Source organism: Neurospora crassa, linkage group IV (genome assembly GCF_000182925.2).
Source record: "Neurospora crassa OR74A linkage group IV, whole genome shotgun sequence".
Taxonomy (NCBI): Eukaryota; Fungi; Ascomycota; class Sordariomycetes; order Sordariales; family Sordariaceae; genus Neurospora; species Neurospora crassa.
In genome coordinates, this window is record NC_026504.1 from 2,907,524 (window position 1) to 2,924,213 (window position 16,690).

General features: G+C 51.6%; 5 protein-coding genes across 6 annotated transcripts; 4 read left to right on the top strand and 1 right to left on the bottom strand.

Annotated features, from left to right (window-relative positions):
• The first annotated feature begins 104 nt into the window (after positions 1-104).
• On the top strand, positions 105-1,783 carry NCU06326 (pectate lyase 1). Its single transcript, XM_011395864.1, has 4 exons — positions 105-475; positions 537-938; positions 1,005-1,181; positions 1,284-1,783. The coding sequence occupies exons 1-4, from the start codon at positions 327-329 to the stop codon at positions 1,549-1,551; spliced, it is 996 nt and encodes a 331-aa protein (XP_011394166.1). The 5' UTR covers positions 105-326; the 3' UTR covers positions 1,552-1,783.
• Positions 1,784-2,693: 910 nt separating this feature from the next.
• On the top strand, positions 2,694-4,099 carry NCU06325 (hypothetical protein; the record flags this gene model as incomplete). Its single annotated transcript, XM_957494.3, has 3 exons — positions 2,694-3,098; positions 3,177-3,744; positions 3,818-4,099. 3 exons carry the CDS (start codon positions 2,694-2,696, stop codon positions 3,847-3,849), a joined length of 1,005 nt encoding a protein of 334 aa, XP_962587.3. The 3' UTR covers positions 3,850-4,099.
• Positions 4,100-5,176: 1,077 nt separating this feature from the next.
• NCU06324 (hypothetical protein) lies at positions 5,177-8,508 on the top strand. The gene is made up of 4 exons (XM_957493.3): positions 5,177-6,310; positions 6,399-6,626; positions 6,720-7,006; positions 7,083-8,508. The coding sequence occupies exons 1-4, from the start codon at positions 5,391-5,393 to the stop codon at positions 7,748-7,750; spliced, it is 2,103 nt and encodes a 700-aa protein (XP_962586.2). The 5' UTR covers positions 5,177-5,390; the 3' UTR covers positions 7,751-8,508.
• A 2,509-nt stretch (positions 8,509-11,017) lies between these two features.
• NCU06322 lies at positions 11,018-15,282 on the top strand. Of its 2 annotated transcripts, XM_011395862.1 has the most exons (4): positions 11,018-11,314; positions 11,386-12,349; positions 12,426-12,452; positions 12,584-15,282. In XM_011395862.1, the coding sequence occupies exons 1-2, from the start codon at positions 11,201-11,203 to the stop codon at positions 12,091-12,093; spliced, it is 822 nt and encodes a 273-aa protein (XP_011394164.1). In that variant the 5' UTR covers positions 11,018-11,200; the 3' UTR covers positions 12,094-12,349; positions 12,426-12,452; positions 12,584-15,282. The 2 variants fall into 2 exon arrangements, with proteins under 2 accessions (XP_011394164.1, XP_011394165.1); XM_011395863.1 differs by having other exon boundaries at positions 11,386-12,452; positions 12,584-13,845.
• Positions 12,926-16,400, bottom strand: NCU06321 (hypothetical protein; the record flags this gene model as incomplete). The annotated part of the gene is made up of 1 exon (XM_957490.2): positions 12,926-16,400. Exon 1 carries the CDS (start codon positions 16,259-16,261, stop codon positions 12,926-12,928), a length of 3,336 nt encoding a protein of 1,111 aa, XP_962583.1. The 5' UTR covers positions 16,262-16,400.
• Between the last annotated feature and the right edge of the window lie 290 nt (positions 16,401-16,690).

Consider the following 16,690-nt stretch of genomic DNA (forward strand, 5'->3'; position numbering starts at 1 on the left):
CGTGCCCATGCCGAAAAGCCAGACACGCTGTGGTATCATGCTGGTAGGGGTTTTTAAATTGTAGGGGCAACCATGGAGATAATTATCCGCCAGCGACGGAATAATGTGGAGTGAGGTACTGACCATTACAGGTTACTGCCGGAAATGGCCAGTCGCTGAGGGTGAAACGATGTGCTTGGGGAAACAAGCGACGCGTGTTTGTCTGAGAAGAGTAAGCAAGTATATAACCTCAGGACAAATGCATGTTTCTTGCGCTCCAACATTAAGGAAAAGATACGTACTGCTCATTGCACACAACCAGGTTCCTCAAGTACTGCGGCACAACGATGAAGTTCGCCTTGGCTGTAACTGCCTTCTTCGCGGTAGCGACGGCAACACCAACACCCACCCGCGACAGTGAGGGGAGAGTTCCTCTTGCCAAGAGAGCAACTGTTTCCGATATAGCCAACTTGGGTTATGCCACCCAAAACGGAGGGCAAGTAATCCTGACGTTTGAACGTTGAGCAAAAAGTCAACAGCTGACACAGCTCGGACAGAACCACCGGCGGGTCAGGCGGCACTGTTACCACGGTCTCGACTTTGGCCCAGTTCACCGCGGCTGTCAGTGAGAAGAACACCGCTCCGGCTATCGTTGTCGTCGACGGTGTAATCAAGGGCAATACGAAGGTCAGAATCGGCAGCAACAAAACTATTATTGGCTTGCCCGGCGCAGGGTTCAACGGTGTTGGCCTTCATTTTCGCCGGCAGAGCAACCTAATCCTTCGAAACATCGTTTCATCCTTTGTGGAGGCAGACAACGGGGATGGTTTGACGATCGAGAAAAGCAGTAACGTGTGGGTCGACCACTGCGAGTTCTACTCGACTCTGGCTCGCGATAAGGACTTTTATGACGGCCTTGTTGATATTTCCCATGGGTCCGAATGGGTGACAATCTCTCAGTAAGCTTGGATCAGATTACACTTGCCCAGCACGCCGGTCCGAAATGAACTAACCGATTGGTGAAGCACTTACTTCCATGATCACTGGAAAAGCTCTCTTGTTGGTCACAGCGACAGCAACGGCTCCGAAGATACCGGGCACCTCCATGTGACCTATGCCAACAACTACTGGAAAGATTGTGGCTCCCGTGGTCCTTTGATCCGTTTCGGCACCGCCCACATTTACAACTCCTACTATGAGAAGTAAGTGTCCAGCGGGCGATGCCCCTCTCCTCGTATTTGCTACAGAAACACAGATCTGAGTTCGTGCGCGAGAGGCAAAGACTGACAAGCTATTCCACGCAGCATGTCGACTTCAATTAACACGCGAATGGGGGCTCAGGTGCTAGTTCAAAGCAACGCCTTTAAGAACGTGACGAAACCTCTTTTTAGCGAGTACTCGAAGCAAGTAGGGTATGCGGTCGAGATTGACAACGACTTTGGAGGAGCAAACAACACTGCTCCCACTGGTACCATGACCTCCAGTTCGCCGCCGTACTCATATAGCCTTCTTGGATCTTCGAATGTGGCAGCTACCGTACCGAAGGAGGTCGGTGCTATTCTAAGCTTTTAGGCAATGAACCGGCAAAGATGTTAGGAGCTTGGGCGCCATCAAGCTGTCGTAACATGAGGATTCGGATGAGTTGGTTCTGTTTGTTGATGATAGGATGAACCTTCTCCCACATACATCGAGAGACGGTGATTGCAGTAGGGAGGGGAGCGGCTCGAAGCCAAGCTGTACACTCTTGTCATTCATCGTACATATCTCTAGTTCCTGAACACACCGACTTTCTTGGCTACCCTGAAATAGTGATGAGAAAGCAATATATCTCATACGCTTTGTTTCTCGGGATTTGCGGAGGCACTGATAATTCCAGGTCCTATACTTAGAAGTGGTTCCGGCGGGTGTGAAAGCCAGCAAGTCGGGAGCCTTGCAAGCGACCTGTGATATGTGATTCGCTTTTCCACACGTAATCCATCACAGCCCGGCAGTTCCATGCTCAAAATTATCGTCTGAAGCCATCCGTCACACATCGGTATCGTGATAGTCTGATATGCCGTATTGAGTCGAAGCCGTTTGTAGAGTGATTACCAAAGAAGGCAGGTCTTAAAACAGATCATCCGGAAAGCGATGTGATGAAGACACTCTTGGGCCGCTTGTCTGGTGACTGTGAATCGGTATTGCAGGAGCTCCATTGGCCATTGGTCGCTCATGGATATATAGATTTGGAATCCGGAGTCACTCGATGTAGACGACGAGATTAGCACTCCGCCATTTGAGAAAAAGAGTCAAGGCGAGGAACCGGCACATCGACTTCGATGAATAGCATTGGACACAGGGAAAGGCCCGCACTGCATCTCACTTCCCTTTGTGGCGATTGTTATCCATGGTGCTGGTCTTCGAATGAAAGTGAAGGGGCTTTTAGCCTGCAGAAGAAAGTGTGTTTGTGGACAGGATCAGACCCCCCAAAACCCCGCATTTAACTTCAAATAGATTAATAGCAGAAAGTTGATTCCATGCAGTAATGACGGCAATAATTCACGGCAGAGCTGGAGAAGCCTTTGATAGTTGGAACGATAACCGACGATGTGGTGTTGACAGATAAAAACGTTGGTCGGACAGGCCCCAGATCTCAATGGTGGTTGTCTGTCTTTGTCTTCGATCAAGCTTACCGAAGAATTTCACTGTAGTGCTGCTGAAGCATATCCCGAAATATGATGAAGTGGCTTTCAATTGCTTTGGCTCTCGCCGGGCCTTCGCAAGCGGCGCTTCGTTTTGGATGCTCAACTCTGTCGATCCAGCGTCTTGATCCTCTTGTCGAACCTGGCCGTCTCCCGTCGTCACACGTCCACCAAATTGTCGGTGGAAATGCGTTCAATGTTACCATGGAGGGTGATATTGGCGAGCAAGGTAGCTGCACGACATGCACATTCAGCGAAGACTTTTCCAACTACTGGACGGCCGTCCTGTTCTTCAAGCACCCCAACGGCACCTACAAACGTGTGCCCATCATGCAGAATTCTGCACTGCCCAACGGTATCAATGGCGGCATGACCATCTACTATACGCAGCAGGACTTTTTCTCGAACGGCAACCAAAAGATCACTGCGTTCAAGCCTGTAAGTGAAACAGTTAGCCATGGGCATCTTAAGCCGAGGGTTGTAAGGGAGGTGTAGCTAACCATTCGTGGGGAATAGGGCTTCCGTATGACTGTCGGCTCTCCCACCACCAACAATCTCAACGACGCCAAGGGTCACGTTGGGCTACGCTTCGTGTGCTTGACCGACAAGAATACGCGTTTCCCCGAGTTACCTGACTTTCCAACTAAGCCCTGTAAGGGCGGCATCATGACGGTGCACCATTTCCCGTCATGCTGGGACGGCAAAAACCTCGACTCGCCCGACCACCAGTCACACATGTACAACACGGCTAAGGAGGCGTTCTCTCCCGCTGGGCCCTGTCCAGCATCGCACCCGGTACGCATGCCACAGGTGGCGTACGAGACGCTCTGGGATACAACCCAGTTCAACAACATGTGGCCAAAGGACGGATCGAACCCCTTCGTGCTGAGCTATGGCGACAACAAGGGATACGGAACCCACGCGGATTATGTGTTTGGATGGAAGGGAGACTCGCTCCAGAAGGCGATGGATTCAAGCTGCATGTTCAACGCGTGCGAGAATGGCCGGCCGCTGAAGAGCCAGAACGTGCAGGCGATGAACAAGTGCGCCGTCAAGAACATGGTGAATGAAGATCTGGATTCATGTAAGCCGGCTTCCTCAATCCTTACTATTTTTTCTTGGGGGGTGAGGTGAAACTAACAGAATTCGCTGTTCAGGGCTCAAAGTGCTGCCTGGTCAGGCGATGTGAGGTGGTGCTCTGGCAGCCTCTTGCTTTGTGATGGTTGAGGTTTGATGTCGCGGACTGTTCAAAGATAGGACGAAAAGTTGTGGATGATGGATTAGGTTAACGATGGTGGACTGGAGGTGGACGACCTGTGACACTTCGCATGCGGGGTTGTTGACGTGCTCTTCAGAAGTGCAAGCTAGAACGAGCAATGGCTGTGTGCTGGAGTTGATTCATCCTTGTTTGCGGCTCTCGTCAATTTTTTTTCCTGTTCGCACAAGTGCCCGCGTGTTGCGTGATTTCACAAGTACTGCAGTACCTCAGCTAGGTATCTAAGTCTCGAGAGAAGCAAAAGAAACCAAAGTCGTGTCGTGAAAACTCTGCTCCTGCTCCTGCTTAGGTGTGCGAAAAGAAGGAAGGAAGGAATGGCTTCAGATAACCAAGGTGCCCTGCAGCGATGAGCCGACGGCGGGAGCTGACTTATACGTCCAGAAAGGGAAGGCGTGTCTACAGTCCGATGGTGGTTTGTTTGTTAGCTCAGTACACTAGGCACCTCTACAGTACTGTACTCTACAATCCACTAGACGAGATCAATCCTGAATAGGTAGTCCCAAAGCTTACAAGGACAAGTCAAGATGGCTGAGTACGAATTACAAAGGCATTAACAGAAATTGATATGAGATATTGAATATCGGAAATGGCGTTAGCAAGGTAAGATCACGCATTAGTAGCTAATGAAAACGTCTAGGAAAGTTGACGTAAGGTCTCGAGCTAACAAACAAACCAGTACTGGACTGTAAGCGTGAGCGGGTCCACCAGAAGCAGCCGGGCATGCGCAACCAACCAATGACAATCTGGCTGTGACTGTAATATATGTAACAACATTACATCGAGCAAATCATTTAATACATGTAAGTGCACATGTATTATATGATACACCTCTGCTTAGAGGTATCGTTGATCACCGCAAACTGGCCAAAAAGAGCCTTCTGTTTCAATTCAGAAAGATTGATTATTCCACAAAGAAAATCTTCTGACTGGAAATCATCATAAACTCACATTGCCGGTTGATGACGGCCTTGTGAACGTAACGAAGTGCCTGAGACCGATACAAGCAAGCTGTATCCGGGCTGTATTGATGACGCGTCGGATCGGCAAGCAAATTGGACCGACGGCCGATATCCTTCTCCCACATTTACCGGCTGACTGCATGCCCCTGCCCTCAGTTCTTGCCTCTTCAGCGAAGGGCAGCTTCGGCCGATTCATTGCCGACCCCGACTCCGATCCTCATGACGGCTGACAGCGGTTGTCTTCTTGTCCTGTTGCTCAACCAAGTCATCATTCCTTTTCCTCGTCACTGTTTACGTTTGGCTTGTTGATGGGCCCTGAAAAGATTCTCCATCGCTTTTCAACTGCTGAAGAGTTCGGCCTAATTACCCACCAAAAACCGCCGGCGCCCTGTTTGGAATTAGTGTAGTACGCTACCTCTTTAACTCCAACACCACACAACGAGGACGGTTCCTTGCTTCCCACACCATGAGAGTTCGGCCGACAAAATTGCAGCCATGGCCGACATTTCCATTTTGAGCAGCAACCTAAACGGCTCGGACACAAAAGAAAGAGCGCGAGCGCGAGCCTGTGTCTACTGTAACAAGTCCAAAACCAAGTGCATATGGCCTGCTGAACCGGGTGTTGGCGCTTGTCAACGGTGTGCCCGGTTGCATCGGCCCTGCACGGTCCCTCACACGGCGAAAGAAAGACGGCGCGGAAGAGGTACTCGAGTCGGCCAACTAGAGGAAAAGATTGACGGTCTCGTGTCACTCCTGAACGCTTCAAGGCAGATTCAACAACAGTCTTCAGCACCAGGATCGGCTTCAACAACATCTGAACCCCCTATCTCCGGTCATGATGCGCCAGACAGCGCAGTCTTTGGTCAACTGCCAACACCGGCGACATCAAGCCAGGAACAGCCATCGGCCTCGCGACCCTTTTGTATACTCCCCATGAGCTGCCACCATGTCAATGATGGTCACCTTGGAGATTGTACTGGCCAACATGCACAAAGTTGCCCTCCTCCGAGCCATACCACCCTTCAAACTCCAACCTCTACTGCCCTGAGTTCCTCTGGAGGGTCTGAGCCTACAAACAGCTACATACCGCCAACGGCTTACATCGATATCACTCCACAGCCATACGGCTACCTGCGCATAACCATGGGTGAAGCAGATCGCTTGCTCAAGTTATACCAAACCGACTATCATCCTCGATTCCCGTTTGTGCCCATCCCACGGGATACAACAGCGCAAGACCTTTTCCAGAGGCAGCCATTCCTATTCCGGACCATCATTCAGATCGTTGCCCCTCAGAGCGCCGCTTTGCAACGTGGTTTCACGACTTGGTTTCGTGAGTACATTGCAACCCATATCGTTGTCAAACAGGAGAAGCGGTTGGACCTGCTACAAGCCATATTGCTGTTCATTGCATGGTTGGTTTATTTTCCTTGTTAACCCAACCCTTTTTCTGACCGTCTGTGTTCCGTGCTTGTTGACCATTGGCATTGTCTTGTGCAAAAGGAGCGAATCTCATTACTATGCTGAATCATGGGTGACAACCTTGCACCAGCTAGCAGTCGGTCTTGTGGTAGATCTGGGCCTCAACAGCCACAAACCCTTCAAGCAGGACGGCAATGGTGCAAATCAGTTTGTGGAAGATGCCAGGCGTCTCAATGGCCACCGGGGACGGCCGCCTCATACACTAGAAGATATGCGGGCCTATCTCGGATGCTTCTATGTCAGTTCACTGTAAGTTGTGCCCCCTCGGCTTTACGTGAATACCAAGATCTTACAGTTAGTCTTGCTCTCCATGAACTAGCTCTAACACCTTTCATCTCATAGCACGGCTGCCTTATTTCGACATATCCCCTTGATGCCCTGCTCCACCTACATATCCTTCTGTTGTGACAAGATCGAAGCCGAGCACGAATACATTGCGGACACATACCTTGTGGTCCTCATTAAAATGCATCGCATTCTTTGTAGGGTCATTGCGGTTTTCCCGGCTCCTGATTCGGATGGGAGCGGTACTGCGACCTTCTCCGCAGCCGCACACATGGCAATGACGAATCTACGTGCCGAGCTAGATGATTTCAAGTTGCAAGTACCAAGGAACATTCGAGACAATTGTACGTACAAGAACACTGACCACTAGGTGATGAAACTGGCTGGATGGGTTTGATTTTGCTGACCTGGACCCCAAAGTGTCGTTTGAGATTGCCTTCCAAGGCATACTCGGGAGGCTATACGAACCCGTAGTCTATATGGCGTCATCACCGGTTTCATCTATTGACGGCATCCGAAAGTCAGAAGCAATGTGGTGCTGCCTGGACGCTGTCAAAGCAACATTGGATCTATATGCTTCCATCCCCGTGGCCGACCTCAGTTATCTACCCTTCAACACCTACTGCCACATGACATTCTCCTTAATTACCGCTACACGCCTGGTTGTCTTGCAAGATCCGGATTGGAATAGCAAGCTCGCCGGCGAAAGCCTTGACTTTGCCGGCATAACGCAACGCATTAGTGACCGGTGCGATCAGGCGGACACTGTGGCCATTGCAGAAGAATGGCGGCGAAAGCGCAAATATGTCAATGACACTGTGTCAGTGATGTCCATGCACCGCAACAAGCTCCGATGGATTCGTTCGTGGTATCTCTCCAAGACTGCAGCGCCGAATCCTGCCGCTCCTGAAAGTCACCCGCCGATACACCATTCGGATTCACAATACCAAGGACAAATCCTGCCAGCTACTGAGATGATCGCAGATACCGGGAACCCCGCGCCCGTTGAGGCACTGTCCCCTGTGTCATTCCTAGGCGACGAATGGTGGCAAGCAATGCTGGATGATATGAGCTTTCTCCAGCCGTAGAACAGTCAGAATGATGGTTTGACTGATGCTGCAGGCTACCATCATTGGGCAAACATTGCGGAGAAAATGTTGAGCAACAGGAGCTACATCCAGTTGCAGCCTGTACGGCAGGGAGCTTTGAAATCTAACATGGCGACAGGCTCTTCTGTGCCTTGATGTTACACGCAGCCCTAGAAGCGCGCGGAAGCTTGATAGCGCGTCTGCGGTAAGGCGAACAAGAGGAATGCCTGAGATGGTTTGAGTACCGACTGGTGGAATCATAGGGCTGAGGCGCGTGCTGAGCTCGGGCTGCGGAAACGGGCGTGGGACTTCGGACTCCCGGAATAGCCTCCTCAATCACAGATGCATCGGCCTAGCTCTCACCGCATGCCTGAGCAAAAACTAGGCTTCAATATTACACTCATTCCGTTTGGACAACGTGCCTTAACATCACAGGCTTGGATGTTCATCGCTCCAGCATAGCCGTTCCCGGTGTAGTCGGCGTGACATCCACGCCGCCGAATGGAACGATAAAATCACATGGGTCCGTGCATTCAGCGATGGTTACCTACCAAGGTACTGTGTACGGTAGGTACCAGCTAAGCGGGTGCCTAGACCACCGATCCAGTCTCCCAGTGACCATGTTAACAGGGCCAATTACCCCTACTGGACCCTTCTAGCAGCGGTCATCACCGGGCAGGTTTCGATACGGCCCAGCGGAGCTTGCCACTATTACGCCCCCAAACCTTCAACCTGCCGCGATCCGATATCTACTCCTAGCGAAGGTCGAACCCTCCATTATTGTTGGAAATAGATAATGAAAGGCAACAACACAGGATTCATTTAGAACTGAACAATCCCAACGAACAAATCTCGACATGTTGTGAGGCTAAAAATTCCGTTAGCAGTGGCATCCCCCAGGCATGGGCGTGCCGCCACTTCGAAACAGATGGAGTGAAATCCAAGTCACCAGATGTTCTGCACAATGATGATTTGAGGAAAATTCAACAGTTTCTGTCAGGTTAATTGATAGTGAACCTCTCGATCGCAGATGTAGAGTTCAAACCCCTAAGAACGGGAAATGGCAACATGTGGCTATGGCTGTCATGATGTTACGGTTCCTGAATCAGGCAGCCAAAGATATAGGGCGTTTTTCCAACTTTATCACCACCGCACATACCAGCCTAAGCTTTTAGTGATCTTTCTTTGCTGCCTCTGACAGGGGGACTGACCAATCGCATGTAATACTGCTGTGTGGAACTTTCCTTTTCCCGACTCTTTTCGATCACCATTTGGAACCGGCCGGACTTAGTGCCTCACCTCCGTTGTTAGTCAAAGGAGAATAACACATCAATGGAGTACTCAACGGTTGACCTTGGTAGAAGTCGCTCCTCATACTGTAAGCGGCCCCCATTCGGCATTCGACAAAACTACTCCTACTGTATGATATATGCCTGTACTCGGCGTTATCAAAATGGCGATGCACAGGCACACATGTTTTGGAAGATCAAAGACCTATAAAGATATCTGGCCGACAACGCCTTCGACTAGATTGCCTGGATCACGATTTAACTCAAACAGCTCCATTACCAACTGAAGATCCAGTAATTCAACAGTCGCTCATCGGCCCATCAGCTCATACAATCGCTACTCCCAACTTCCTCCTTCAGCAACCCAAGATCCAAAATGTCTGGCCACTCTTCCTCTCACAGCTCTTCCTCCGGGAAGACCAACTGGGACTCCATCGCCATGGGTTCATCCGCCCTCGGTTTTATTAAGACGGATGTTGCCTCCAAGTCCTCTAGCTCCCGTGGTGGTTCCTCTCACGCTTCATCGTCTGGATCCAAGTCCAGCGGCTCTTCTCACGGCAGTTCGGTAAGCCTTTCTTGCTCCATGACACTGAGATAGCTCGGATGCTGACTTTGAGATAACTACAGAAGGGCTCCAGCAGCAATTCAAAGCGTTAAGCGAACTGCTCATATCTTCCGTCAGATCTCTACGAGGCAATTCGCGGGTTTTCCTTATCGGGACTTCTTTGGCGTACAGTTTCTTTCAAGGTGCCGGGGTGGCGAGCATTGCATTATCCCCTCTCGCATGACTTTCTATAATCTCATGAATGTGTTCATCCCGCTACCGGGAAATGGCCGATGTGTTGGTGGTGGATATTTTCTTCATACCTTCTTGTTAGATGGATCTGACACTCCCCAAGGAGTGGGTGCTCGGTGATTCGGATTTTGGGTTTTCTATTTTTGCACTTTTTTTTGGTCATTTTCAACTCTTTGGTTTCTTTTTCCACTCCGTATTTACTTACCTCCAACACTCCTTTTCTCTGCCATTGTCATGATCGACAGAAACTAGTTGGTCCAATATTCACAATCCGGCCGGATTTCACAAGATCACTGCACCGCTTCAACACTGCTTCTTTGATATATTGCTGATAGGTGTAGCGACCTGCTCTGCTCAGCTTACCCATGCTACCTACTTACCATCATTCGACTCACTTTACAACCATTCAAGTTTGGCCACAACAATCATAGTTCTATCTATCAATAGTTCCAATTCACCTCGCCTCACCGAATCTCCTCCCATCGCAATCAAAAGTCCATTACTGTGGCTCGGACTTCGGATAGACACATCATGCACCTGATGCCTTATTATCCCCTTCCATAGTCAGACCTGCTTTTGTATTCAAATTCGTCATGCTTACGAGGTAATAGCTCAGCACATAGATCAAGTAGAGATAATACGCCCTTTCCATCAAGCGGTTCTCCTGTGTCCATCAGCTTTTCTAGGAAGGGCCATCTCACGCGTCACTGTCAGCGGAGACATGGACTGAGAAACTAGGAAATGAGGAAGACTAAAAAGAAATGACCTCAGTGATGGTGGGATACATGATATGATTTTTGTTGTATGCAAACTGTTTCATATTTCTCATATTTCTTCTTTCAGATGGCTTATATTGCTTGAGAGATATGAACGAAGCTCAAGGGGATGAATGATTGTCCAAGATGTGTGAAGTTCATACTTTTGGGGAAGTGAAGCCGTAGTAATGTTTGACAGTGCAGAAGTACACTACCTAGATGTACACGCAGAACCCTAACCCAGAGGACCGAAGCCAGGGGCATCGAGGTGACATGTGGAGTCTATAGACCCACGAAACTAAGGTGCATGGAACAGCGCTGAGGGTCCCCGCGAACACCCCCTTGCAGCCCTGTGGGATGCACTGTAAGACAGATAAAGTGGGTAATTTACTGTGCCCCGCGACTTCTGGTCTCGACGGAGGGGAACGTTAGGATCTCGGAGACGCGATTCTTTGATCTGTCAACACCAGGGCTTGCGCCAGCATAAGGTATCTCCAACCCCATCACCGCTCGGCCATTTCCTCAGTCGGTCCAGCGGACGCTGTTATCGAGCGACAATGAGGTGATATTTCTTATCTGCGACTTAACTACATGTAACAACGGAAACACAATGGCGCTCCCACTGCCACCAGGGCTGACCCAGAACGAGGTCGCCTTCCTTGCCGAGATGGAAATGGTCACCGTCGTCCCACGTCAGCGCCTGGACAGCATCGACCTGCTCGGTGTGAGTTATCTTTGCTCTACATGTTCCCCGTCATGGGAATACCGATTGACTGACTTTCCCCGCGACGACAGGGAAAAACACCACAACTTCGGCCTCCCCACCGCGCCCAGCTGCCCCTCTGGCTCGCCCTCCTCCTCAAGAAACAGCGCCGCGCCAACATCGTCCCTCCAGCATGGATGCATCCCGCCTCCCTTGCCGAGATTATCCATCGCGAAACAAAAGAAGATCCCGAAGCTTTCTCCCCGCCACCACCTCCTCCCTCGCGCGCTCTGTACTCCCAGCCTGGCACCGCACGCCGGCTAAACCCCAGTTATCTCGATGACTTTACGCAAACGCAACAAGACTCGCAACAAGATCCGAACTCCATCTTATCTCCTCCCTTCCTCCCTTCCAACGTCGCCGAATCCCCCGCCGGATACCTCCCCTACCACTGGCTCGAGGTTGCCGAGGCTTTGCTCACACACGCCGGCGATGACATGCCCGCCCCGGCTGGCGAGGTGCGGTCGCTACTGCGAGACTTGGTGGAGGTGCGCGCAGCCAAGATGCGCAGCAGTACATCGGCTTTGGAGGGGTTTGGTGATGCCTATTTGACCCTGCGTGGCGTTGGTGCTATGGAGTTAGCTGAGAACAGAGCTTTTCTGGCGGGCTTGGTGGATGGCGTACGGAAGATTGGGGCCAGCGCCGAGGCGACGAGAAGGGAAGAGGAAGAGGAGGCTAGGAGGGGCGGGGACTATGGTGGTGATGGGGATGAGGATAGTGATGAGGATATGGGCCTTTGAAGGCTGCATGGGAGCGTCACTGAGACTTCAGAGAAAATGGGCAAAAAAAAAAAAAAAAAAAAAAAAAAAAAAAAAAAAAGTGAGGGACAACCTGCGGTCGCCTCAAGGCAGTGGGAGGCGGTGGGCGAGAAGTCGAGGAGTCGGACTCACACTTCCTTCCAAACGCCAAGGCCGAGTCCGACCACAAAGGCTCATGCCCGAGCAACGTGGTCAACAATGAGATACCCAAGAGGACATGGAAGAAACATGAGAAGAGGTCAGACACCGAGTCTCCACAGGACGGTTTTGCAACGAGGTGATACGAATATCCAATATTAACATGGTTTCCAAAGTAATACATAAAACGAACAAAAAGCAAGGTGCGTTTCTTTTCTTCCGCCTGCGGAATCACATACTGCACCCATGAAGAACGCCAGAAACACCATCTACCATCGCCCAATGAACCTGAACTCCATGTCGACCATGATCTTCAACTGATGTTCTATCGCAGGACGCGTGTCACTGCATGAAGCTATCTATTGTCATTCCGTCTTTTTTGCCTGTATCACGCCCCTTGATATGACCTTCCCCTTCTTCGTCGCTTCGTGTTGGTATCAATGCTACCCTAGCCCATTGTGTTGCTATCGAAACACTTTATGGCGATCACCTAATCACCTCGAAGGAGTCCCTAATCCAACAGCCTGATCTGCTGATCATACACACCTTGGCAGCAAATCCTTCGCAGGCTGTCAGCCTTTTCTTCCTGCTACTTGTACTGGTGGCGGTAGCCTCCAATGCGGGTGGCGGTTTTTAAGAACCATGTGTTCAGTCAGCAGCAGCACGAACACCATTGTTAACCTTGTGGATGCTGAGGATCATACTCTTCCTCCTCCTTTTCATCTGCCGGGTCATACTCCGTCGATATGCGCCGGCTTTGGGCCGTCCCAGCGACACTACTCGCTAAAGACCTCGAACCTTGACTGCCATGAATTCGAGGTAGTCCAACTGTCCTTGGATCGTACTCCTCGTTCTCAATCATCGCTGGGTCGTACCGTGTCTGCTCTTCTCGGTGCACTGCATCTGTTTGCTGACTGACAATGCCCACCACCTTGGCGCCCAAGCTCTGTTGTCCTTCGCCTTTTCCTAAAGCCGGTAGCTCCATACGAAGTCGCTTACTGGAACGATTTGCCTCGTCATCGTCTTCGTCAAAAGAGCGTGGCCGTTTCGGAGAAGCAGGGGGAGATGAGCAGTGTCGCTTTGCCAAGCTGCCGCTGGACTCGTCGGAATCATCGTCATAATCCGTGATGGAGGATATGCTTCGTTTGGCGCCAGAAGACGCGGAGGTTTTAGCGAGGGAGCTCTCAGTCGATGCTGTGCTGATCCATGATGTGGGATTTAAAGTATCCTGCTCCGCGCTCATCCACCGAGGCACGGCACTGCCAGTGAGGCCGCCAGTGTATCCCTCGTCGTACCTGGGGTTGTATTGGTAATACGCTCCTCTCTCCTCCTCTCGTCGCTCTCGCTCCTTCTGCTGCTTCTGGTCCTGCAGGTATCTTTCTGTCGAAAAAGCGGGGCAGTAAATTCCTGAACGACGATGGTGTGGCTTCCTCGTCGGGCTCCTCATCTCCTCCTCGTCGTCTTCTTCTTCTTCCTCCTCCTCTTCCTCGCTCGAACATTCCGCATCGCCAGGATCAACAACCTTTACTCCCTTGTCTTTGTGCACCTGCGGGAATCCCTTACCACCGACTTGCACCCTCGCCTCGCGAGTGCCTGGGGCTGTGTGGCCTGTCTGAGAAACCTTGGGTGGGTTCTTGGTTTTCGGGCTGATGTCCTGGTCGCCTTGCCCAGTGTAGTCGGGCAGGGTATAGATACCATCATCGCCGGAGACGCTACCGGGTGCGGAAAGACGGCCGTCGCGAGGGACAAAGGTGAAGTCTTCCCGGAAGACAGTGGTGGAGGGGTATTCGCTTTGGTGGAAGGGGCCGGCGCTGTTGCGGCGCAGAGAGGGCTTGCTAGCGGATAATTTTTTAGGGGTTGTGGGCGGATGTTGACCCAAGTTCGTGTTCGAGGTGGCTGTTGTGATGCCAGCCGACGGAGGAGGCGCATTTGAGCGGGCTGTTCGGGCAGCCATGTCGAGTTCGAGATCGCGGCTGCTGACGTCGGTCCCATCGGAAGTGTACGCAAGTTTCAGGGGAGACGGAACGGGCTTTACTTTGCGGTTTCTCTTGGGTGAAGAAGGACAAGGGGTAGGTGGTAGCCGAGGCGGCGGGGAAGAAAGGGGAGTTTCTTGCTGTTGACTGGGCGAGCTTCGTCCTTGTGACGAACCTTGGGAGCTAACCTTCGTACCATTCACTGGCATGGCAACGGGAGGAAGCTCGTCGTCACTATCGGACGAGCCTCCAGACTTTGATGTTGATGACGAGCCGGTGCATGAAGATTTGCTCGACCCTTCTTCTTCTTCGTCTTCTTCTTCCGGATAGTCCCAGTCTTCTTCGGAAGACCAGTCTGACGGCAATGATGGTGCACGGCTATAAGCGCCAAAGTCGAGTGAAGGCCTGGTCCAGTTAATGGCGTTTCTTTCGACAGAGTCGTGGCCCTGGAGGCGTTCGGGCAGTATTGCGAGGTCGCCCAGTGGGTGTCGTTGTACGGCGTGGCCTCTCTCATACCAGGGGAGTGGATTATTTCTTTGATTACGCCGCTGCAGTTCCCGTTCATCTGCTTCCCACTGTTCGTCATCGAAATCAGGAAGCGAACTTTGTGATCTGGGCTCCTCACCGGCTGGAGCAGGTTCATCTGGTTGATTATTTGGCGGCGGCAACTCCGGCAACTCTTGCTCGTCCTCATCATGTGGCTGGTCCAAACCAACGTTTGCTTCGCCGCGACTACTCTCGCTACTTGCTCCATCGCCGAATAGATCCTCATCACTATCATTGAAGTACCGTTCACCGTCGTTGGCCTGATCTCCGTTGCCATCCGGACCCGGGGAGTCGCGTCGTTCCTCATCATTACCACGGCCCTCTCCGTCGGCATCGCTACCATCTGATGACGACGAAGACGAGGACGATGAAGACGACGAACTGTCCGACCTTTCTCCTCGGTCATGCGCAGGAGCTGCATCTTCATCCGATGACGAAGACGACGAACTGTCGGACGGCTCTTCCCCGAAACGTGTAGCTGCATCTTCACTCTCTTCATCAGAGCGTTGCTCCTCTTGCTTTTTACTGGGGTGTGGCTCCTCTCCTTCTTCATCGGGATGTTGCCACTCTTCCACATAATCAGGGTGCTGCCACTCTACCACATCATCAGGGTGCTGCCACTGTACCTCATCCCCCCCGTTCTCATTATTATCAGCAACCGGGACTGGTTGAGGCGCCGGCTGCTGCCCTCCAGCGGCGGCAAACCCGCCAGACCACCCCCCTGCTACATACCCAGCGGGGACCAAAAATTGTTGTGGGGAAATGGCTTCAAGGGGAGGATTGACAACAATTGCAGGTCGGGGAGGAGTGTGTGGGAGTTGGGGGGAAGAAAGCACGGGTAGTACTGGGGGAGGCGTGTCCTCGTAGTCAAATGGATCAAAGCGAGACGCGGGAGACGAGGGTGAGAGGCGGACTGGCGGCGTCTGAGGAGGATGAGGAGGTGGTGGGGTTGACGTTCGGGGGTGTGCTGCTTCTGAGCCGTCTTTGGGGTCTAAATCTGCTTTAGGATCAGAGCTGTCAATGGGATCAGCATTTCCATCTGGATTCACCCCTGCGCCTCGCACTGGATCCTCTTGGGACCCTGACTCTTGGCCCTCATGGACCACTACTGGCTGTTCTGGCTCCTGCTCTTGTTCTGACTCAGGCTCAGGCTGGGGCTCTGGCGCTGGTTGTTGCCCGGCTTGCTCTGCATTCAACACTTGTACCTCTTCATTATCCCCAATTTCTATTTGCGGGATGTTCCCATTTTCCAGCTGTTGGAGGTTCTGAGCACGAATCTGATCTCTGTTCAACAGGCGTTGCCGACCATCCTCTCCAAGCTCGTAATGGGGTATGTTGCCATTGGCCAATTCTTGAAGACGCTCACGCTGAGCACGGGTTTGACGACGTGGGAGGTTCGGATCGCCCCATGTTGCAGGCCTATTTTGTGGACCGATGAAGGCGTCCCTTCTTGGACGTCCCCGACGCCTGGGCTGGGGCTGGTCACTGTCCATAATTTGTTGGCTTGGACTTGGACTGGTACTTTCGAGCGTTTGGTTGTCTGGGAGTGTGATCTGGTCTTTGTTGGAGCTGCTAAGATAGCTAGCTAGGTAGCTATGCTTTCCTAATTTGGAGTGTAAGCTTCCTCTCTCGCTGGTATGGTTTGTGTGTCTGCCGCGTGCGTTGTGTTTGGTCGTGTTGTTTGCTGTTCAAGTCTCACTGGTGTTGTCCTTTCGGAACTTGCTTGTCAAGGTTATCTGGTTCTGTTACTGTTCAAACAATGTTCTCTTCATCTCTTGACAAGATATCGGACAATCAATCAATCCGTTTCAGTTCCAAGGGCGAGAGCCCCCTTATGCGATCGCGGCATCTATAGGATTTATACGGACACGCTTCGGTCTTTGCGCTATCAGGTTATTCTTTGTCGTTCCAAACGGCTTGTC